Here is a 23,415-nt window from a genome sequence, read left to right on the forward strand (position 1 = left end):
CACGTCTGGTGGCAGTGTAAAAAGGTAAAGAATTTCTGGCTTGAGATACACAAACAAGTACAAAGAATATTACAGATTAAATTCGAATTCAAGCCAGAGTACTACCTTCTTCATTTGCTGGACTTTAATTTAGACAAAAACAAAGACAAGTTACTCTACCACTTGGCGGCTGCAGCAAGAATACTAATCGCAAGCTTGTGGAAAAAGAAAGAACTACCTACAATAGATATCTGGCTGCTCAAAGTAAGAGACTTGATGGAAAACGACACCCTGGCAAATTTAGTATATGACAAAAGCAAGAAAAATAAGATAGATTGGCAACCGTTAAGAACGTTTCTAAAAGTAAGGAAAAATATATTACTACCAGAATAGAGAAGCGAAAGCAATAAAGAAGACAAGAACCAAACATTGACAAGTTCAAGAACTCAGAAACCCTGCAATCTAGATTGGAAGTGAACTTTGTTTTTTAAAATAGATTCACCTACCACCTCCCTTGCTGAGACCTTCCACTCCCATTCCCAATCACTCCCCCTCCCCCCTTCATTCCTATCCTCCCCCCCCTTCTTTAGCAGTAAGTAATTCATGTTGTTTGTATGTATAATGAAAACCATCAATAAAAATATCAAAAAAAAAAAGGGCCCCTAGGCCCCATCTACACTGTCCTCATATCCCAGGATCTGATCCCAGGTTATCTGCTTTGAACTGGATTATATGAGTCTGCACTGCCAAATAATCTGGGATAAACAGAAAACCTGGAGCTCAGATCTTGGGATATAGGGCCTGTTTGAAAGGGCCCCTAGGCCCCATCTACACTGTCCTCATATCCCAGGATTTGATCCCAGGTTATCTGCTTTGTACTGGATTGTCAGCTCACAACAACCATTCCCAATAACGACACAGGACTCCAATCCGTAATCAATCAGAAACTTTTACTGCTGGAAGTTCAGACACAAAGAAAGCCAGGATTGACTGGCAGCCTCCAGTCAACCCTTATATACCCACCCCCACAATTGAACTTCCCTTTCCCGCCAGCCAAGGATCCCGCGCAACATTCCTGCTCAATGTTAACTGCTCTTCCCGAGGTCACCAGCTGCACAGTTCTTATCAGAGTAGAATGTCAGGATCCTGGTTTTTAGTGCCAAAACCCAAGGCCTGGAAACCGGTTCCTGACATGATGTCCTCCTCCTCTTCTTCGTCCTGGAAAGGAAATACATGTCACTACTACATTCCTTCTTCATCTAGCGACCCTTGGTACTTTTTCAATAAGCTGCAATGGAATATTGTATGTACCTTCCCCAAAACCTTTGGCAGCTGCAATTTATATGTGACATCATTTATTTTGTTGGATATTCTAAATGGGCCAATATACCGTGGGGATAGTTTCCTGGACGGGGCATCCAGCTTGAGATTTTTGGTGCTCAGCCAGACCAAATCCTCCTCCCTTCTTTTACGATCCGTGAATAACTTATACTTCCGTTGGGCTTCCTGGAGTGATTTCACCACCTCCTCCCAACTAGCTCTTATCTTATTTGGCCATCCCTCCTTTCCCCGAGTTTCTTCCTCCTCCCAACTTGGCAGTTTCGGCAAAGGGGCTATCTCTCTGCCATACACTATTTCGAACGGGGGCTTCCCGGTTGATGCATGATAGGCCCCATTGTACACGATTTCTGCATATGGGAGAAGATCTGCCCAGTCGCTCTGACAATGATTTGTGTAAGTCCTTAGGAACAACCCCAACGTTTGTTGCGTGCGCTCGACCCCTCCGTTTGTCATGGGATGGAATGCCAAGCTTAGGGTCCTTTCTACTCCTAGCAACTGTATGAATTTCTCCCAGAATTTTGCTGTAAACTGCACACCTCGGTCGCTTATGACCTGATCAGGACACCCATGTAGCTGATATACATGTATTATGAAAAGGTCGGCTAACTTTTCTGCGGATGGTAGCTTGGGCAGTGCCACGAAATGCGCCTGTTTTGAAAATAAATCAAGCACTGTTCAGATGTAACGTTGGCCGCGGCTACTAGGAAGTTCACCCACAAAATCCATGGTGATCACACTCCATGGCCTTGATGGTTCTGCCACCCTCTGCAACAACCCGGCCAGCTTTTGAGTGGGCACCTTGTTCCTCACACACGTGTCACATTTGGATACATACAATTTTGTGTCGCCCCTCATCCCAGGCTACCAACATTGCTGCGCCAGTAACTTCAAGGTCTTGGTGACCCCCAAATGGCCTGCCCCTTTACTGTCGTGACATCTTATCATCATTTTTCCCCTCAGGCTCCCTGGGATATACACCTTCCGGTTCACAAATCCCAATCCACCCTTCCATTCCACTTTTTCCTTGTTTCTCCCCAGCCACTCATCCTCCTTGTACGCTTGTTTTATCTCCTCCTCCCATCCCCTGTCTTTGCTTTCTACTCCCACAAGCCTCTGGCTGCGTTCCGCCTGCGCTCTGGTTTGCACCACCATACCCCACTGCCGTTCTGTGAACACACTCCCCCTTTGGTCTTTCCTCCCCCCTTCATCCTCCGGAATACGCGACAGCGCATCCGCTATGATGTTTTTCTTCCCTTTGTGGAACTTTAGCTGAAAATCAAATCTGCTGAAGAATTGAGCCCATCTTATTTGTTTTGCTGACAACTTCCTGGGTGAAGTGATGTATTGTAGGTTTTTATGGTCGGTCCATATCTCAAAGGGTATGCCGCTTCCCTCTAATAAATGTCTCCACATCTCCAAAGCCCTCAATATCGACAGTGCTTCCTTTTCCCACACTGGCCAGCTTCGTTCAGCTTTGCTGAACTTCTTAGATATGAACCCACATAGCTTCAACCTCCCCTCCGAATCCGTTTGCATCAATGCAGCCCCATATGCCCAGTCTGACGCGTCACAATGGATCACAAACTGCTTGGTCAGGTCAGGGTGGACCAAGATAGGCTCTTCTGTGAACCTGTGTTTCAATTCCTCGAACGCCCTTTGGCATTCTGTTGACCAATTCAACCTTGCTCTGGGAGATCGCACCTTGACCGTCTCCCCCCTCCCTTTTGTTTTCAGCAACTCGGTGAGAGGTAGTGTCAGCTGGGCGAAATCCTCTATAAATGCCCGATAAAAGTTCGCAAACCCCAGGAACAACTACAGCTACTTGCGTGTCTTAGGAGGCTCCCATCCCTTCACATCCTCTACCTTAGAAGGGTCCATTGCCACCCCTCCCTGGGAGATCCTATACCCAAGGAAATCGATTTGTTCCTTATTGAATTTGCATTTGGGCAACTTTGCAACCAGTCGTGCCTTCTTCAGTTTTTGAAACACTTCCCTTACCAATTTGACGTGGGATCGTCTATCTCAGCCGAATATTATCACATCATCCACAAAACAATATACCTCGTGGTACAACAATGGATGCAGCACCTCGTTGATCATTTGCATAAATGCCCCTCCCGAGCCTTTTAGTCCGAAAGGAGACACGAAGTACTCAGTGCCCCAGTGCGTAGGAGAATGCAGTTTTCCACCTGTCCTCAGGCCGTATTCGTAGCTTGTGGTAGGCCTCGATTAGGTCAATTTTTGTGAACACCCGTGCCTCTGACAGTCTCGATAACAAGTTCTTGGTTAGAGGCAATGGGTAATTGTTGGTTGTGCTCACTACGTTCAGCCCCCTATAGTCCACACACAATCTCAGGGAGCCGTCCTTCTTGTGCCTAAATAGCACGGGGGCCCCTAACGGGGATTCAGATGGTTCTATGAACCCTCGGGCTAAGTTTTTATCTATGTACTTCCTCAGCTCCTCCATCTCTTTCGCCGACATAGGGTATAATCTACTCCTAGGCAGGTTAGCATCTTTATTGAGTTCAATCTCCTTCCCGGTTGTGCCTCTCTCCGTCCTCCGACTCTCCTCCTTGGCTCTTGCTTGCTGCGGCGCCATTCCTCGATGCCTCCTGACCTGGGACAACGTCGTCTCGATGCGGCCAGCCAACTCAATCCATCCACCGATCGTCTCCGGGTCATCACGATGGAGCGCCCAGGATAAAATTTCCTTCCATAGACCCTCCTTAAATATTTGGACCTTCGTGACACTGGACCACTCCGGCACCTTTTCTGCCAACAGTTGGAATTCTTCCACATATTCAGACATGGATCACTGGCCTTAGGTCACAGTCTGCAACTTTTCTCTCGCTCTGATCCTCTCAAGCGGGTCTCGGAAACGCATTTCCATTGTTGCTAGGAACCGTCTCGTGGATCCCAGGCATGGGTCATGCCTGGCGTGGAGCTGGACATACCATTCAGCCGTTCCTCTTCTCAGTGCTGCACCCACTGCCCGCACTCTGCTGGCCTCTGACCTAAAGGTAAGTGTGTTGTCCTCCAGGTAGCCTCTCACCATGGTCAGAAAAAAATCGAGGCTCCCAGCCTCGCCTCCAAATTCCACTCTCAGTTCTTCCCTTCTCTGTTGGTAGAAGGGAGGTTGTGCTTCCCGGCTCTCCGCTCGCGGTGGCCCTCCCTGGAGCCCTTGCTGCTCCGGGGGCAATTCTCGCCGCCCTGTGCCGCGCCCGGCTCCGGCCGGGGGCACCAGGAGCATCTGCTGGGATGTCAGCGCGAGGCCCCGTGGTTGTCTTTCCTCCTCGTCACTCTTTGCCCCAGTTCTCCAACTCGCCTGCATCTTAGGACGTGCTCCGGGTCCTTGGTCGCTCCTCTCCTCCACATCGACTCCCCCCGGGGTCGGGGGTCTTCTACCAGGGGAGCCAGATTTCCATCAATCTTGACATCACTGCAAGGGTGGTCTCCATGGCTGCCACCTTTTCCTCTAGGTACTCCATCCTCTGCGGGGAGGGGAATTCTAGCCCACTGCTCTCTCTTGCTGCTGCCTCTGCCCCCTTCGCTCGCCTCTGGGTCACTCCGTTGGGCCAGGCATAAGCAGTCGATGAAGCCAAGACAGCTACTCTCTCCAGTTCCTCCTCCACATTCTCGAAAGGGGAGTCTGGCTCTCCCCCTGCCGCTGGATTCTCTTCTTGCTCCATAAAGACCGCAGCCGTGGGATGGTGCTGAAGAATCCTGGCTTAATGTCAGCTCACAACAGCCGTTCCCAATAACGACACAGAACTCCAATCCGTAATCAATCAGAAACGTTTACTGCTGGACGTTCAGACACAAAGAAAGCCAGGATTGACTGGCAGCCTCCAGTCAACCCTTATATACCCACCCCCACAATTGAACTTCCCTTTCCCGCCAGCCAAGGATCCCGCGCAACATTCCCGCTCAATGTTAACTGCTCTTCCTGAGGTCACCAGCTGCACAGTTGTTATCAGAGTAGAATGTCAGGATCCTGGTTTTTAGCGCCAAAACCCAAGGCCTGGAAACCGGCTCCTGACACTGGATTATATGAGTCTGCACTGCCAGATAATCTGGGATTAACAGAAAAGCTGGGGCTCAGATCTTGGGATATAGGGTCTGTTTGAAAGGGCCCCTAGGCCCCATCTACGCTGTCCTCATATCCCAGGATCTGATCCCAGGTTATCTGCATTGAACTGTATTATATGAGTCTGCACTGCCAGATAATCTGGGATAAACAGAAAACCTGGGACTCAGATCTTGGAATATAGGGCCTGTTTGAAAGGGCCCCTAGGCCCCATCTACACTGTCCTCCCATCCCAGGATCTGATCCCAGGTTATCTGCTTTGAACTGGATTATATGAGTCTGCACTGCCAGATAATCTGGGATAAACAGAAAACCTGGGGCTCAGATCTTGGGATATAGGGCCTGTTTGAAAGGGCCCCTAGGCCCCATCTACACTGTCCTCATATCCCAGGATCTGATCCCAGGTTATCTGCTTTGTACTGGATTATATGAGTCTGCACTGCCAGATAATCTGGGATAAATGGAAAATTTATGATCAGATCTTGGGATATAGGACCTGTTTGGAAGGGTCCCAAGGCCCATCATCATCATCATCATCATCATTAGACTAAGGCAGTTGGAAGATAACCCCAAAGGTGATCTAGTCCTGCCCCCTTCTTTCTGCCAGGCAGGAAGATCAAATTGTTATTATATTATTATACATTATCATTGTTGTTATTATTGTAAGACTCAGACAGGTGGAAGGGAACCCCAAAGGACATCCAGCCCAGCCCCCTTCTTTCTGCCACACAGGGAGATAGAATTACTGCAGGAGCAACAACAATAATGATAATGATAATAACAGTAAGTAAAGCTTATGATAGGCTCTCCCATCCTTTCTGCTCCAAATAATAATACTAATACTACTAATAATAGTAGTAGTCTCCTGGATTCACTGGATGGGTTTGGTGGGCATTCACCAGACTTTTAGAGCTCAAGTTCACTAATATCCAGAGAGAACTGTGGACTCACACAATGAGGGATCTGGACCAAATTTGTTATAAATACCTGATGCCCCGAAATTGGAGAACTGGTGGAGTCAGGAGGCGCTTGGATGTAGAAGGAACAGGCACGTACTGCCCTTGTGGGTGAAGAGGGCCAGCGAGGAAGGGAGGTCTGAATGGAGGGAGGGGCCAGCCAGACGCATAGGCCCCTGGGAGGGAGGGAGGGAAAAGAAGGAAGGAAGAGGCAGAGAAATGGTGGGGTGGGGGTGGGGGGTCGCCTCCAGGGATAAGATTTTCACGTGCTGAAGGGTCGAGAGGAGGAAGAAGAAGAGGATGAATTGCATTGATAATTGTTTTGTGTGGCTCTTTTTGACCGGAGGCTCCAGATAAGCCAGTCAGCCATTGCGAGGGGAGTGGGAGGGGCCAAAGGAGGAGAAGGCGACCCCTCAGAAATGGCCTAATGACCCCCCCTAGGGGTCGGGACCCCCAGGTTGAGAAACGCTGAATTAAACAATTCAAATCTAAATACAATAAATCAGCTTAAAAGTAAAATATATTATATATATTGTATAAAACTCATAAAGGGTTGGTTTAACCTCCGATTTCAAGTGGATAGACGCTTTCCACACTTTCTGTGCTGGTGACACAGTTTTTATACATACAGCATTCCGCTAATTTTTACTAGCAAACAGGCTGTTAAACCAACCCCATAGAACAGATACAGATACATACATAAATTGTGATAATGGAATCTATGGGGACCCAACTTGTCTCATGAAATCATTTCATTTAGGTTTTAAATATATATATGGTTTGTAAAGTAATGGCATATATTTCCAAGATTTTGATCATCTTTCATTATGTTTGTGCGACACGCCTACACACTGCAACCAACGCACTAAGGTGTCGTGACACACAGTTTGGAAAGATCTGCTCTAATGGGATGAGGTCCTCTGTGTGTGTGTGTGTGTATGTATACACACACACAAATACACACACACATACCTGTTGATCATAAATTTGATAGGGTTTTCTTAGAAAAGGAAGACTTGGAGGTTGTTTTGTACATGAGTTGCATCTGATGCAGTGGGGCACAAAGCTTTTGGGAAGCTGCTCTGAGACACTTTGTTTTGGCCGCAACAAAGCACCATGGCCTTCCCCAGGCAGAGAGTGGGAATGCCATGGCCAGTGCATAGGCTACTGGCAAACTACTATTCTTTTCGTTTTAACCTCCTTCTTCCTTTACTTTCTGGCACTTGCAGATGACGAAGAAGATCAAGAAGCTGGAGAAAGAGACCACCATGTACCGCTCCCGCTGGGAAAGCAGCAACAAGGCCCTGCTGGAAATGGCAGAAGAGGTGAAGGGCTCCTCTCCCCACTTTGTCTCTGGTGCCTTTTGTGCCTCTTAGAAGCCCCCTTCAACAATCCTCCAAAGCCCCCCCCCCCCCAGTTCCACTCATTTGAGTTTTGCTGGGTTGGGCTGGATGGCCTGTGCGGGTCCCTTCCAAATATAGTGAAATATAAACTGCCTGGGAATCCAGTGGTGTCTCTTCCTTTGGAGTTTTTCAAGCAGAGGCTGGATAGGCATCTGTCAGGAGGGATTTGATTGTGCCTTCCCTGCCTAGCAGAAGAGGACTGGACTGAATGGTGTTTTGGGGGTCCCTTCTAACTCTAGGATTCTATTACATATATATATATATATATATATATATATATATAATAACGGAGGCTGGATAGCCATCTGTCAGGAGGGCTTGGATTGTGTCTTCTTTTATGGCAGAAGGTAACTTGGTTGGATGTCTTTTGGGGGTCCCTTCTAACCACTGTAATAGAGACTGCCTGAGAGTCTGGTAGAGGCCCTTAAGTAGAGTCTAGATGGCCATCTGTTGGGAGGGCTTGGATTGTGACTTCCTGTCTGGCAGAAGGGGGGTTGGACTGGATGGCCCTAGCGATCTCTTCTAGCAGTATGATGCTATGTTGTTGTTATTGTTGTTACTACTATTACTATTAGAATCATAGAATCCTAGAATTGGAAGAGACCTCATGGACCATCCAGTCCAACCCCTTGCCAAAAAGCAGGAATATTGCATTCAAAGCACCCCTGACAGATGGCCATCCAGCCTCTGTTTAAATCTTCCATAGAAGGAGCCTCCACCACATTCCGGGGCAGAGAGTTCCACTGCTGAACGGCTCTCACAGTCAGGAAGTTCTTCCTCATATTCAGATGGAATCTCCTCTCTTGTAGTTTGAAGCCATTGTTCCGCGTCCTAGTCCGAAGGAAGCAGAAAACAAGCTTGCTCCCTCCTCCTCCACTATTACTATGATTCTAATAGTAATAGTACTAACAACAACAACACAACATAGCATCATACTGCTAGAAGAGATCCCTAGGGCCATCCAGTCCAACCCCCCTTCTGCCAGACAGGAAGTCACAATCCAAGCCCTCCCAACAGATGGCCATCTAGACTCTACTTAAAGACCTCTACCAGACTCTCAGGCAGTCTCTATTACACTGGTTAGAAGGGACCCACAAAAGACATCCAACCAAGTTACCTTCTGCCATAAAAGAAGACACAATCCAAGCCCTCCTGACAGATGGCTATCCAGCCTCCGTTATTATATATATATATATATATATATATATATATATATATATATATTAGGGCTGGTCAATTCGTTTCGTTAATTCGTAATTCGTTAAAAAATTCGTTAATTTTTGAATTACGAAACGATTACAAAACTTTTTTTTTACCCTGGAAGTGTTTTTAAATATCAAAACGGCAGGTGCCAAAAAATTTTGTATTTCCGTCCATTTCGGAAATACGTAATATGGCCGCCTGCCGATGCTTGCTGGGAGCTCTCCTCTCTCGGCGCCGGCTGAGCAAGCGAGCGAGAGGGCGAGCGAGAGGGGCGAGCAAGCGGCGAGCGAGAGGGCCCGCCAGAGTGAGTGCCTGCCTTCCCTCCTTAATAATAATTTTAATTTCTCCTCCCTATTCTACTAAATTAATAATTAAATTTAAAAAATATTTTTAAAATATTGAAAAAAAGGGCGCCATCTTTACAAAATGTTTTGTAAATATTTACGAAATTTCATAAATACCGAACTTTTTTTTGGGAAAATTTTGTAATTATTTTAAATATCGAAACAAAAAAAACCCCCAATTACAAATCAATTTTAGAAACAAATTTTTGCGTTGTTACCCAGGCCTAATATATATATATTAGAATCTTAGAGTTAGAAGGGACTCCCAAAACACCATTCAGTCCAGTCCTCTTCTGCTAGGCAGGAAAAGGAACAATCAAATCCCTCCTGACAGATGCCTATCCAGCCTCTGCTTGAAAAAGTCTAAAGGAAGAGACACCACTGGATTCCCAGGCAGTTTATATTTCACTATATTTGGAAGGGACCCGCACAGGCCATCCAGCCCAACCCAGCAAAACTCAAATGAGTGGAACTGGGGGGGGGGGGGGCTTTGGAGGATCTTCTCACATATTTATACATAGCTATCATATCTCCTCTCAGCCTTCTCTTCTTCAGGCTAAACATGCCCAGTTCTTAAAGCCGCTCTTCATAGGGCCTGTTCTCCAGACCCTTGATCATTTTAGTCACCCTCCTCTGGACACATTCCAGCTTGTCAATATCTTTCTTCAATTGTGGTATTGAACAGTTGAACCACACCTGGAATATTGTGTTCAATTGTTCAACACCAAATTGAACACAATATTCCAGGTGTGGTCTGGAAATAGAGGGGTAACATTACTTCCCTAGATCTAGACACTGTTGCGGAGCATACGTTACCTGAGATCATTAGAGCACAATCAGAGAGGAATGGAGACGGAGACAGCAATTGATTTTCAGGCGTTTTACTATCAAGGTTGATAGGGCGTACAGAAAGCAATATCTGACGCGTCTAGAAGTCAGACTGGCTTCAATATTTATAGCAGAATTTCACTGTTGCAGGCATGCGCAGAAATGTCTTGACATTTATATAGTAGAATCATTAACAGGTTCTTTCATGTATTATTTCCAAGAACATTCCCTTGGCAAGATCATGATGACGAACATTCGCCCACATCATATAATTATTAACTTCTTTCCAGATGACATGTACTTGTTCTCTTAGTACTTAACCTAATCCAAAGTCAACATCTACTGTTCCAATTATTTAAGCCACTCCGACCTTCCATTGTTCTATTGAATTTTCCTTGCTGTAGAACTCTCCCGTCAGCATAAAGCTTTCCTCTGTTCATTTTAAATATATGATTATTTTAATTCTAATATTTCTCCTACTGACCGCTACATTCCCCTCTTTTTGCAAGCGAATGTCCTACAATAGCATCGCAAACTCATGAAGTTATATTCTTATTTTAAAGCAAAAAATAACATTTAACACTATCATTTATCACAGTTCTTGAAGAATGTCCCATACACGTTTGCACTTTCACAGTGCTCCTCAATTTTCTGTCTGATTTATTTGACCAGCTTCCAGGTATGTGGTCAAAACCAGAGCCGTAGTCCTCTTTCTGGGTCTCATGGCACTGCTGGTTTGATGATATGAAGTCTCAGGGAATCTTTGGATCAGGAGTCGCAGTCCATTCAGGTGGTGCCTTCTTTATTCTGGTATAATGTATCCAGGCTTTGATTCCTTCCACCTTGACAGCTGCAAAGGGGCCAAGACCGGCTCTTTTCCTCGTCCCTTTCGGGCCGCGGCCTTTGTGGTGGTATCAGCATACCGGTTTCCATAGGTCACAGGATCCTCGTCATATTGATGTCCTCTGCAATGCATTACTGCTACTTTTGCAGGAATCCAGACAGCATCTAACAATCTCAGAATGGTCTCACTATGTTGTATTTCTTTCCCAGCAGAATTTAGTAGTCCCTTTTCTTTATATAATGCTCCATGTGCATGTAAAGTAGTGAATGCATATTTAGAATCTGTATAAATGTTGACTACTTTTCCTTCTGATAACTCCAGAGCTCTAATATGCTGCCTACCGGGGGCAAAAATACACCATATCACTCAGAGGCTCACCAGGCTCCTCAAGCCCTATCACCGTCCTCCCCTCATGTTGATTCATGTAGGAACCAATGATACTGCAAGGCATACATTTCAAAAGATCACAAATGATTTTCGAGCTCTAGGAGCAATGCTAAAAGAATGTAATGTACAGGTGGTCTTTTCATCCCTCCTCCCTGTTGTAAGACACGGACCCACAAGAGCCAGAAAAATAGTACAGGTCAATGACTGGCTTAGAAAATGGTGTCAGGAGGAACGCTTTGGCTTCCTCGACCATGGCCTGCTATTCCAGGAGGATGGCCTACTGGCAAGGGATGGGGTGCATCTCACACAAGTAGGAAAACACCTTTTTGCTCACAGACTCGCAAACCTCATTAGACGCACTTTAAACTAGGTCCACCGGGGGAGGGGGACAACAGCCTTGCGAACACTACTTTACCCATAATGTCTGGGAATCGCCAGAAGGCTAAACGGAGGGCTGCACAAACACAACAAGGACCAAGTACCAAAAGCACAATAATCCCAATTAAACAGCTCAAGGGAAGATCCCAGGGGCTCACATGTCTTTACACTAATGCACAGAGCATGGGAAATAAACAAGATGAACTCCAACTTCTAGCACTACACCACAAATATGATATCATAGCCATCACTGAAACCTGGTGGGATGACTCCTATCGCTGGAATGTAGATATCGAGGGGTATAACCTCTTTCACAGAAACCGAACAAAAGGGAGAGGAGGCGGAGTAGCCTTATATGTCAAAAACTCTTATGCGGCAGAAGAAATTCAAGACAGCAATCTGGGAAACCAGCTTGAAATCATCTGGATAAGAATCAAGGGAACTGGGACTCAAAAAGATGTCGTTGTAGGCATCTACTACAGACCCCCAAGCCAGGAGGAAGATCTTGATGAAGTCTTCTGCCAACAGTTGACCAAACAGGCACAGAAAAGAGATGTAGTAGTCATGGGCGATTTCAACTATCCCGATATTTGCTGGAAAACAAACTCGGCCAAGAGTACAAGGTCCAACAAATTCCTCGCTTGCCTTGCAGACAATTTCATGGTCCAAAAGGTAGAAGAGGCAACAAGGGGATTGGCTACTCTTGATCTCATCCTAACAAATGCGGAGGACCTGATCGATGCGGTTGAAGTGGTAGGATCCTTAGGGGCAAGTGACCATGTGCTCCTGCAATTTGAGGTACAAAGGAAGGCCGAAACTAAGACAAGTCAAACCCGCATTTTGGACTTTAGGAGAGCTGACTTCCAAAAAATGAAGGAAACGCTGAGCAGCATTCAGTGGACACAGATACTAAAAGACAAGGGAGCTACGGATGGATGGGAATTTCTCAAGAGTGAAATACTCAAGGCGCAATTGCAAACCGTGCCAACAAAAAGAAAAAATAGGACAAGTGCAAAGAAGCCAGAATGGATGTCCAAAGAACTTCTAACTGTGCTAAGACACAAAAGAGACATGCACAAGAAGTGGAAAAAGGGAGAAATCACCAAAGAAGAATTCAAACAAATAGCCAACACCTGTAGGGAAAAGGTCCGCAAGGCTAAAGCACAAAACGAGCTCAGGCTTGCCAGGGACATTAAAAACAATAAAAAGGGCTTCTATTCTTATGTCAGTAGAAAAAGGAAAAACAAGGAGGCGATAGGACCTCTTCGAGGAGAAGATGGGGCAATGCTGACAGGGGACAGGGAAAAGGCAGAACTACTTAATGCCTTCTTTGCCTCGGTCTTCTCACAAAAAGAGAGTCTTCAACCTCAGCAAGATGGAGTGGATGAGGGATTGGAGGACATCCAACCCCAAATTGGGAAAGAAGTCGTCCAGGAATACCTGGCCGCTCTTAATGAGTTCAAGTCCCCAGGTCCAGATCAACTACACCCAAGAGTACTGAAGGAACTAGCGGAAGTCATTTCGGAACCATTGGCAACCATCTTTGAGAGTTCTTGGAGAACGGGAGAAGTTCCAGCAGATTGGAGGAGGGCCAATGTGGTCCCAATCTTCAAGAAGGGAAAAAAGGACGACCCAAACAACTACCGTCCGGTCAGCCTCACGTCGATACCGGGCAAGATTCTGGAAAAGATTGTTAAGGAAGCGGTCTGCAAACACTTAGAAATAAATGCAGTCATCGCTAATAGTCAACATGGATTTATCAAAAACAAGTCATGCCAGACTAATCTGATCTCTTTCTTCGATAGAGCTACAAGCTGGGTAGATGCGGGGAATGCCGTGGATGTGGCGTACCTGGATTTCAGTAAGGCCTTCGACAAGGTCCCCCATGACCTTCTGGCAAGGAAACTAGTCCAATGTGGGCTAGGCAAAACTACGGTGAGGTGGAACTGTAATTGGTTAAGTGGACGAACACAGAGAGTGCTCACTAATGCTTCCTCTTCATCTTGGAAAGAAGTGACAAGTGGAGTGCCGCAGGGTTCCGTCCTGGGCCCGGTCCTGTTCAACATCTTTATTAATGACTTAGATGAAGGGCTAGAAGGCATGATCATCAAGTTTGCAGACGACACCAAATTGGGAGGGATAGCCAATAGTCCAGAGGACAGGAGCAGAATTCAAAACGATCTTGACAGATTAGAGAGATGGGCCAAAACTAACAAAATGAAGTTCAACAGTGACAAATGCAAGATACTCCACTTTGGCAGAAAAAATGAAATGCAAAGATACAGAATGGGGGACGCCTGGCTCGAGAGCAGTACGTGTGAAAAAGATCTTGGAGTCCTCGTGGACAACAAGTTAAACATGAGCCAACAATGTGATGTGGCGGCAAAAAAAGCCAATGGGATTTTGGCCTGCATCAATAGGAGCATAGTGTCTAGATCTAAGGAAGTAATGCTACCCCTCTATTCTGCTTTGGTTAGACCACATCTGGAATATTGTGTCCAATTCTGGGCACCACAATTCAAGAGAGATATTGACAAGCTGGAATGTGTCCAGAGGAGGGCGACTAAAATGATCAAGGGTCTGGAGAACAAGCCCTATGAGGAGCGGCTTAGGGAACTGGGCATGTTTAGCCTGAAGAAGAGAAGGCTGAGAGGAGATATGATAGCCATGTATAAATATGTGAGAGGAAGCCACAGAGAGGAGGGAGCAAGCTTGTTTTCTGCTTCCTTGGAGACTAGGACGCGGAACAATGGCTTCAAACTACAAGAGAGGAGATTCCATCTGAACATTAGGAAAAACTTCCTGACTGTGAGAGCCGTTCAGCAGTGGAACTCTCTGCCCCGGAGTGTGGTGGAGGCTCCTTCATTGGAAGCTTTTAAGCAGAGGCTGGATGGCCATTTGTCAGGGGTGATTTGAATGCAATATTCCTGCTTCTTGGCAGGGGGTTGGACTGGATGGCCCATGAGGTCTCTTCCAACTCTATGATTCTATGATTCTATAATTAGTGCTATCAGTTCTGCCTTTTGAGCTGAGGTATTTAGAGGAAGTGGTTCTGCTTCCCACACAGTAGTTGCAGTTACTACTGCATATCCAGCATATCTTTGTCCATTTTCAACAAAACTGCTTCCATCCGTAAAAAAGAGTGGCATCCACCTCAGGCCATGGTTGATCTTTTAGATCAGGCCTACTGGAATATATCTCATCCATAGTTTCTAAACAATCATGTTAAAGCATTTCTCCTTCAACAGGCAGGAGTGAAGCAGGATTTAATATACTGCAAATCTGTAACCTGATTTGGGGTTTTTCACATAATAAAGTCTGATATTTTAGCATACGGCTATTTGTGAACCAATGATGGCCTTTATAGTCCATGATAGACGTTACTGAATGAGGGACTTTAACTATCAACTCTTGTCCCAAAGTCAATTTATCAGCTTCTTGAGTCAGCAGGGCCGTAGCAGCTACAGCACATAGACAAGTCAGCCATCCTTTTGCTACATGGTCAATTTGCTTAGATAAGTAAGCTACTGGTCTCGGTCATGTTCCTAATAGCTGGGTAAGCACCCCCACTGCTATTCCATCTTGTTCACCAACATAAAGTGTGAATGGCTTCTCCAAATCAGGCAGACCCAAGGCAGGTGCTTGCACCAAAGCTTGTTTTAACTGGGCAAATGCTTGGGCACATTCGGGGGTCCAATGGAATGGTTCCTTTTCACCCCCCTTTGTAGCTTCATAAAGAGGCCTTGCCATTATAGCTGCAAAGCCCTTATTCCAGCCACAGTTTTGTTTGCCAACCTTTCAACTTGAGCTGAGAGTTTCCGAATCTGTCTTATATTCAGAGCTACGCCCGCAGCAGGGAACAAGATGGCTCCCAATCTTTCTCCTTCATTTAAATAAGTTCGGTCTGGGTCATATCCAACTGTTTCATCATAAGCTCTTTCTAAACTTCGGTCTCTTTTCCAAGTCATTTGGGATGGTTGTTCTGTATATATTGTCACATCTGCTAGCATTAGGGTACCTATCGTGCATGTTCCAGCCCAAAAAGGCGGCAAAATATTTCCTGCCCACTGCCCGCAAATCCAATACAGGCCAGGGGGCAATATCCTCCCTTTGCTACCAGAGATTTTGGCACAGCCTGGCGGGTTTCCACCTCCTTTACCACTTTGGCAGGATTTGGTTCCCCTCGACTCTGCTGTGGTCTCTCATTGGGTGGTCTCTCATTGGGTGGTTCCCCCTGACCCTGCGGCACCTCCCTGCTGGGGGTCCTTGGTGGGTCACGGCTTTTGCTGGCGGCTTTTGCTTGGGCCTGTTTAATATGGGTACCCAGTTCCGGTGCAACAACACCATCAAATCTTTTTACCCTTTTTGAATGTTCTAAAAGAGCTAGGAGGCTAATGTCCTCGGAAGCCTCTGTTTTAAATACATGAAGAAGGAGATTGCAATTGGGATAATGACCAAGTTCTGTTTGGTGAGTATGGAGAGGGTTTCCCTGATCTTGTGTCCACCTCTCATCTCTTTCCCAAGTAATGCAGGCTGGGGCCTCTGGTGAGGTCCCTTTATGTGTCACTATAGCTTGTCCTGGATCAAGTAAGGTTTCAGTCATCTCATAATTTTGAGGCTGTAAGGTGCTCCATCCTTTTTGACTTAATAATGTTCCTACCATTAGTGGCCATCCCTCACGCTGGGAAGTAGGCCCATGACTACAAATCCAACACTCAGTAACTTCTGTCTCCTTTGCTATATCCTGAATCATTTGGTGGAATATGTTTTGTTCCCATCCCCCCTGTACTACCTTTGGGATGAGTACACTCAACTTAATCAGGTAATAAATATACCACATGCCTACGTGAATACGCTCTCCCCCAAAAGACATGCCTATAATTGTAACACAACCACACCAACCCCAAGATAATAAGGAGTCCCACAATGGCACACTCCCAACCCTGAAAGTCCATCCAATCTTCTTTTTTCTTTCTTCTTACAGCTTTCAGGTGCTGGATCTCTCTCTTATTCAGAGCAACTTTTATCCTCTTATATTTTAAGTCTTTGAAATATGTCTTCTTATTGGTGTATGTTGTAATTAGTTCTTTATTCAGTCAATCAACTCCTAAGTTGTAAGCCAGGGCCCGTTGCTGTATGGTCTCCTTTTAAGCAGGCTTAATTCATCCGCAATTTGGCACTCCCTTGTAGCAGTGGGAATTCGTCAAGTAGTAGACCCTTTCCACTGTTGTCACAGGGATCACACTTCCAAGATCTTTCAGCCACTCTGGGTCTTCTGACAAAACAAGGGATACTGTAACAGGCCAATGTAATTATACAATTAATGCCATTTCCAAAATCTGTACTTCTTTCCTTAATGCTTAATTCCCCTTCACTTCCACATCATATTACCCTCATCTATCTTCATTCACCTATCAATTTAGTTGCCGACATTTTTGAACTTGTAGGAGGGGGTGTGCATGTCAATTAATAAAATATATTAACAAATATCCTCATAACATTCAATTTATCACCGCTCTTCCCACAAAATCTTCTATATTTCTCAAATTGTCACCACTTTTCTCCTGTATAGGACAGTTTCAAAACTAGTATCAATTCTTCCTCTTTCAAAAAGTTTCCAATTTTTCCTTTCCCTTTTCCCCGTGAGAGCATTCAAGTAGCCATTCTTGAATACTCTCAACACATAATAATTATTTTTTCTTTTAACCCATGAAATATTTAAACATAATCAACCTTACACAACAATCTTGATGCATCCAAATCTGATTTCACACATACATTTACTTATTCCAAACTGCAATATTGCCAAACATTTATCTAAACCCTCCAAAGGGAATCTATTCATTCACATCTCAACATTTCAAGTTTATATTATTAAACAAATGCTAAATCTTTACATTTCTCTTCCTGTCATTCCATCACCACTGTATCACTTTCTCTATATTCTCATCCTCATTCTCTGGCTACATTTCTCATTTCAATTCTACCCTGTTCTCTTCCCCCTAGGCAATCACACATATTGGTTTTTCTCCTGTGATTGACCCTATTCTCTTATTCTGACTTGCTTTTTCCTTGCTTTCCCTACACATACCTTCTTCACATACCTTTAACTTTCTTCTTGGTTTTTGCTTACCCACATGAAAACATATAAACTTGGCATTTCCCATCGTCATGTGTATTATTCCAGGTTTTTCCTGAATTATCCTCTTTTTCCTTTTTATTTGAAACCTGTAAATATTATTTTTCCCACAACACAAACAGCTTCCGCACATTCCTTTTTGGTTAGCCACACACACATTCAAGTTTCCTTTTTTCTCATTTTTCTCTCATTTTTCTTTTCCTTTTTTCATCTTCCTTTTTCCCAGAAGCCTGAAACCATTAGTCTCTTTTCATCATAAACATCGTAAAACAAAAACAGGCATTGATACACAAATGTGTGCATAGGGTTGCAAAGCAGCAAAAAGGGATAAAGCATATAGACACAAACAGATTACACGACACTAAACACAAAACAGACTTATCGCTTTCCCCCTGAAAGGGTATTCCTCCAACCTGTGAGTGCGATTTTCTGTGGCAAAAAACGTCACTCGGGGTTTCACTTGATTTCTGCAGTAATCTCACAGTGAAATATTCCCCAGGTACTTCTCATGTACCTTTTCCCTTTAAGGCCTTTTCCCTTACCTGTGCCGTGGAATCAAAGCTGTTAATTCTCAATGTACCCCAGTCTGGAAGCAGGGAAGACGAGGATCAGCCGGGCCATTTTTTTCAGTGGGTACCCATTTGTCACCCCTTCTGATCGTCGTCTTACCTGACCTGCTGAGTGGAGGCAATCAAGCCCTCAATAGGCTTCGTTTCTGTTCCTTCTCTGTTGGCTCAGATCCCGGACGAGCCCCCATTTGTTGGGGAGCATACGTTACCCGAGATCATTAGAGCACAATCAGAGAGGAAAGGAGACGGAGACAGCAATTGATTTTCAGGCGTTTTACTATCAAGGTTGATAGGGCGTACAGAAAGCAATATCTGACGCGTCTAGAAGTCAGACTGGCTTCAATATTTATAGCAGAATTTCACTGTTGCAGGCATGCGCAGAAATGTCTTGACATTTATATAGTACAATCATTAACAGGTTCTTTCATGTATTATTTCCAAGAACATTCCCTTGGTAAGATCATGATGACGAACATTCGCCCACGTCATATAATTATTAACTTCTTTCCAGATGACATGTACTTGTTCCCTTAGTACTTAACCTAATCTAAAGTCAACATCTACTGTCAGCATAAAGCTTTCCTCTGTTCATTTTAAATATATGATTATTTTAATTCTAATATTTCTCCTACTGACCGCTACAACACTATGATCCTATTGATGCAGGCCAAATTCCATTGGCTTTTTTGCCGCCACATCACATTGTTGGCTCATGTTTAACTTGTTGTCCACGAGAACTCCAAGAGCTGTTTCACACGTACTTCTCTCGAGCCAGGCGTCCCCCATTCTGTATTTTTGCATTTTGTTTTTTCTGTCTAAGTGCATTTATCTTGCATTTGTCACTATTGAATTATATAATTACTACTATAATTACTACTGTTATAGACTGGATAGCCATCTGTTATAATGAAACTGGTTTTTAAATTTTTGTGTTTGTTTTAGCAGGGTTTTATGATTATGTTTTATAGTGTTTATTTTAATTTGTTTGTATGGTTTTCCTTTCTGGCAATTGAATGTTTTGCCTTATGTTGGAAACAATCCTGAATCCTCTTGGGGAGATAGGGCGGTATATAAATAAAATATTATTATTATTATTATTATTATTATTATTATCATCATCATCATCATTAGTATTATTTTACTAACACAAAGACACAGAATGTCACAACAAATGAGATATATATGCTGGATTTCATATCACGAAATCAAACACTTCCCAAACATCTAGGACTGTGATGTATATTTGAATGATGCTTGCAGTGTGCAATTATTATTAGTAGTATTAGTATTAGTATTATTATTTGAAACACAACAAGATGAGTCCACAGCAGAAAAGATCACTCTGCTGGCTGTTGTATTGGATCACACGTCGGACACTTCCCAAGTGTCTAGGACTATGTGATGTATCGGTGAATAATGCATGAAGATCCCAGTAGGTTGGCCTTTAGCAGCTGGCAGATGACAATTTTCTCAGCGTTGATTGTGTTTAAGTGCAGGCCAAGGTCTTTAGGCACTGCACCTAGTGTGCCGATCACCACTGGGACCACCTTGACTGGCATGTGCCAGTCTTCGCAGTTCAATCTTTAAATCCTCATATCGTGTCAGCTTGTCCAGTTCTTTCTCTTCAATCTTATTATTGTTGTTATTATTGACCCAAAAGCACAGAATGTCACAGCAAACGAGATCTATATGCTGTTAAAAAGATTTTGTTATCACAAAATCACAAGTTGAACACTTCCCAAGCGTCTAGGACTGTGTGATGTATTTTCGAATGATGCGCGCAGATCCAAGTAAGGTGAGCTTTTGCAGTTGACAAATCAGGATTTTGTTGATGTTTATTGTTTCCAAATGCCGGCTGAGATCTTTATTATTGTTGTCATCGTCATTGTTGTTGTTGTTGTTATTATTATTATTATTATTATTGGAGAGCTTGAATAGTGACCTCCTGCCTTACATAAAGAGGTTGAACTGGCTGCCCCTTGGGGAGTTCCTTCCAATTCTAGGACCTGGGATCATACTAGAGTCTCCTTCTCTGGAAGTTTTCAAGTAGAGGCTCTGATGGACATCTGTTGGGGGTGCTTTGATTGTGCCTTCACTGTCTGGCAGAAGGGGGCTGGACTGGATGGCCTTTGAGGGGGATTGCCTTAGTTTTTTTAGCTAAGCAGGGCGAAAGCCAGTCCCAAAACTTTAACCTCTTTCTTTTTCTCCCTCCCTGCCTTTGAAGAAAACCCTGCGGGACAAAGAGCTAGAAGGCCTGCAGGCCAAGATCCAGTGCCTGGAGAAGCTCTGCCGGGCCTTGCAGACAGAGCGCAATGACCTGAACAAGAAGGTGCAGGACCTTTACGCCCTGGCTTCTCCACCAGACAACATGGACGCCCAGCAAGGCGAATCAGAGGAAGTGGTTGCACAGGGTCCGGACTTGTCCGGCGGGTGCCTTGCGGGACTCACCGAAAGCCCTGGAGGACCCAGCATAGGAGCCTCCAAACCTGAAACTGAGTGAAGAAAAGGGCGGTGAGAAGGCCTCTGCAGACACTGATCCATTCTGGGCCTCAAGGGAGGTGAGGAAGGGAATCCACTGGCAGGTTTCCCCGTTCAATACCGAAGGCTCTCTCTCTCTTCTCTCCCGTTTACCCCACTCTTCTTTTGTTTGGCTTATTTTTGCAAAACTATCTCAAGCTATTCTCTGCAACACGGTCCACTTTTTGATAGAAATTCCAAATGGAAACCAATCCAAGGCACTGGAAACTGGGGGATTATGGGGAGGGGTCCACAATTCCCAGTTTCGCTCCAAGCTAACTTTATCCCCCTGTTCAAGCAAAAAGAGTGGATTTTGCAGGGAACTCGGAGCAGATGTTGTAGCTTTTTTTGTTGTCTCCCGTAAAAGAAAGCTACAATGTACGTTCTCCAGAATTGTAAGGCTTTTGTTGTTTTCCCCCCTCCCCACATACAAAAAAAGCAGGGTTTGTCTTCTGGAGAATAAGACAGATATGAGAAAGAAGAGATGGGAAGGTTGAAGTGTGCTGTCTTTTTGGGGCCATGTCCCCCTCCTCCAGGACTTTCTTTGCGACGTCCAGTATCTTTCTCGAAACATAGCCTTACGACTTTCACCCGTTGCCTCGATGCTTTATATGCAGACACACGCACAAAGATGTGTATGTATTAAATGGAACTTGATCCAAGGTTTTTTTCCTTATTTTTTTGCACATGCCAAGGGGAGGAATACGTCTATGTCAGGATCCGCTGGATCTTAGAAAGGAAACTCGCACTCACAAGTAGGTACTCGGATTTGGAGTTTATTTCAGTCCATACAGAGCAAAGCCAAAGCGAGAACTGAAGCTGTGGGAAAAGGAATCTTAGTCTAAACTTTGATAAGCAAGGGGGAGAAGGAGGAGGCGAAGCCAGGAGGGGGGATCAGGAGACTCTGGGTGGGAAACTTCAGTTCTCGCTTTATGTCAGGATCCGCTGGATCTTAGAAAGGAAACTCGCACTCACAAGTAGGTACTCGGATTTGGAGTTTATTTCAGTCCATACAGAGCAAAGCCAAAGCGAGAACTGAAGTTTCCCGCCCAGAGTCTCCTGATCCCCCCTCCTGGCTTCGCCTCCTCCTTCTCCCCCTTGCTTATCAAAGTTTAGACTAAGATTCCTTTTCCCACAGCTTCAAAGCAAAACCCATGCCCAGATGTCCTGCCATAAACCCATCTATCATGACTACCCCCTCTAGTGTCAGGAAGAAGACTTCTTGGAATCTCGAACATGAAGGCACATTCTGACAGTCTAGCTGCAAGAATGGCATGTGGACGGATATATATGGCCTTTTATGATGTATTAGCCTCCCCTTTTTGGGAGCTCAGTCCTAAATCTCTCGTAGGTTCGGAGAGATGGAACCTTAAGCCAAGGAAAAGGAAGGGTTTACAGGGCTTTATGAGAAGGATTTGGGTTCTGTTTTCTTACCTGTAAGCAATTTGGGGTCCAAAAATCCTCCTCAGTGCATTTCTACATGGTGGAAATAATGCGGTTTGATGCCACTTTAACTGCCTTATCTCAGTGCTGTGGGGTCCCACGATCCCGCAGCGTTGGCGATGAATGTGGTTTGTACCTTTGTATCCAATAAGAACGAAAGTGGCGTCAAAACTGCGTTGATGTAGATGCATTTTTAGTTTGGGACTTTGCTCTGCTCAGGAGGCCTGGTAGAGGATTGCAATCCAGTCTTGCATCTGATTGCAAACCTCTCAGCTTTTTGTTTTTCCTTTCCAAACCTACCTTTTTGGGGTCATTTTTTAGCCTTGAACCCTTTGCCTGGCTGGTCTTATTCTTTTTCCGCTTTGCATTCCAACCCAGTGAGTAAGGAAGGCTGTGGGAGCATCCCATGGCATTAAAGGGCTGCATGGAGTGAGAATTCATTCAATAATGTTGTTGGACTGCAGCTCCCAGCATCCCTCAGGCTCGCTTGGCTGATGAGGCGCAGTTCAGCAGCATTTGTGAGGCTTTCGGCTTTAGGGTTCCTATTCCACCCCCTTTGGGCTTCAAAGAAGGCTTTGGGATTTAGGTCACAGCTGCCAATGCTGAGTTGAGATTTGGGCTCCTCGGCTATTTCTTTTGGGGCCCGCATTCCTTTCCACTTTAAAGGGCCCCCTTCTGGTTCCTGGCTAGACGGTCTCATGGCAAGTGAATGTACTTTCTCCGCCAAAGCGACCACCTTGTGGCCAGGCCGTGTTGCTTCCTTCCTTCCTCTTGGCTCCTCTTGGGACTTCTTTCTTCTTCCGACGCTGTGGTATCAATAGCCTATAATCACCAGATCCGTTGTATGCATCTTTGTATCCAATACAAATGAACATAAAACTTGATGACAGGAAACGTGTCGGCTCTGTTCTTTTGAGGGCTGGGATTGGGTTTTTTCTGAGGCTGAGAGAGTGTGACTTGCCTTAAGTAGCTCAATGGGGATTTGAACACAATCGCT

At 44.9% G+C, this 23,415-nt stretch overlaps 1 protein-coding gene across 3 annotated transcripts in view; it reads left to right on the forward strand.

The window, feature by feature from the left end:
- The window catches only part of LOC137095190 (alpha-taxilin-like), a 104,332-nt gene extending 82,695 nt beyond the window's left edge, over positions 1-21,637 (forward strand). For all 3 annotated transcript variants that reach the window (XM_067461566.1, XM_067461565.1, XM_067461567.1), the window contains 2 exons: positions 7,593-7,688; positions 20,683-21,637. In XM_067461566.1, the coding sequence (XP_067317667.1) occupies positions 7,593-7,688; positions 20,683-20,958 (372 nt within the window). In that variant the 3' untranslated portion in view covers positions 20,959-21,637. The remainder of the gene's footprint in view (positions 1-7,592; positions 7,689-20,682) is intronic.
- The last annotated feature ends 1,778 nt before the right edge of the window (positions 21,638-23,415 follow it).

This window comes from Anolis sagrei, chromosome Y, assembly GCF_037176765.1.
Source record: "Anolis sagrei isolate rAnoSag1 chromosome Y, rAnoSag1.mat, whole genome shotgun sequence".
NCBI lineage: Eukaryota > Metazoa > Chordata > Lepidosauria > Squamata > Dactyloidae > Anolis > Anolis sagrei.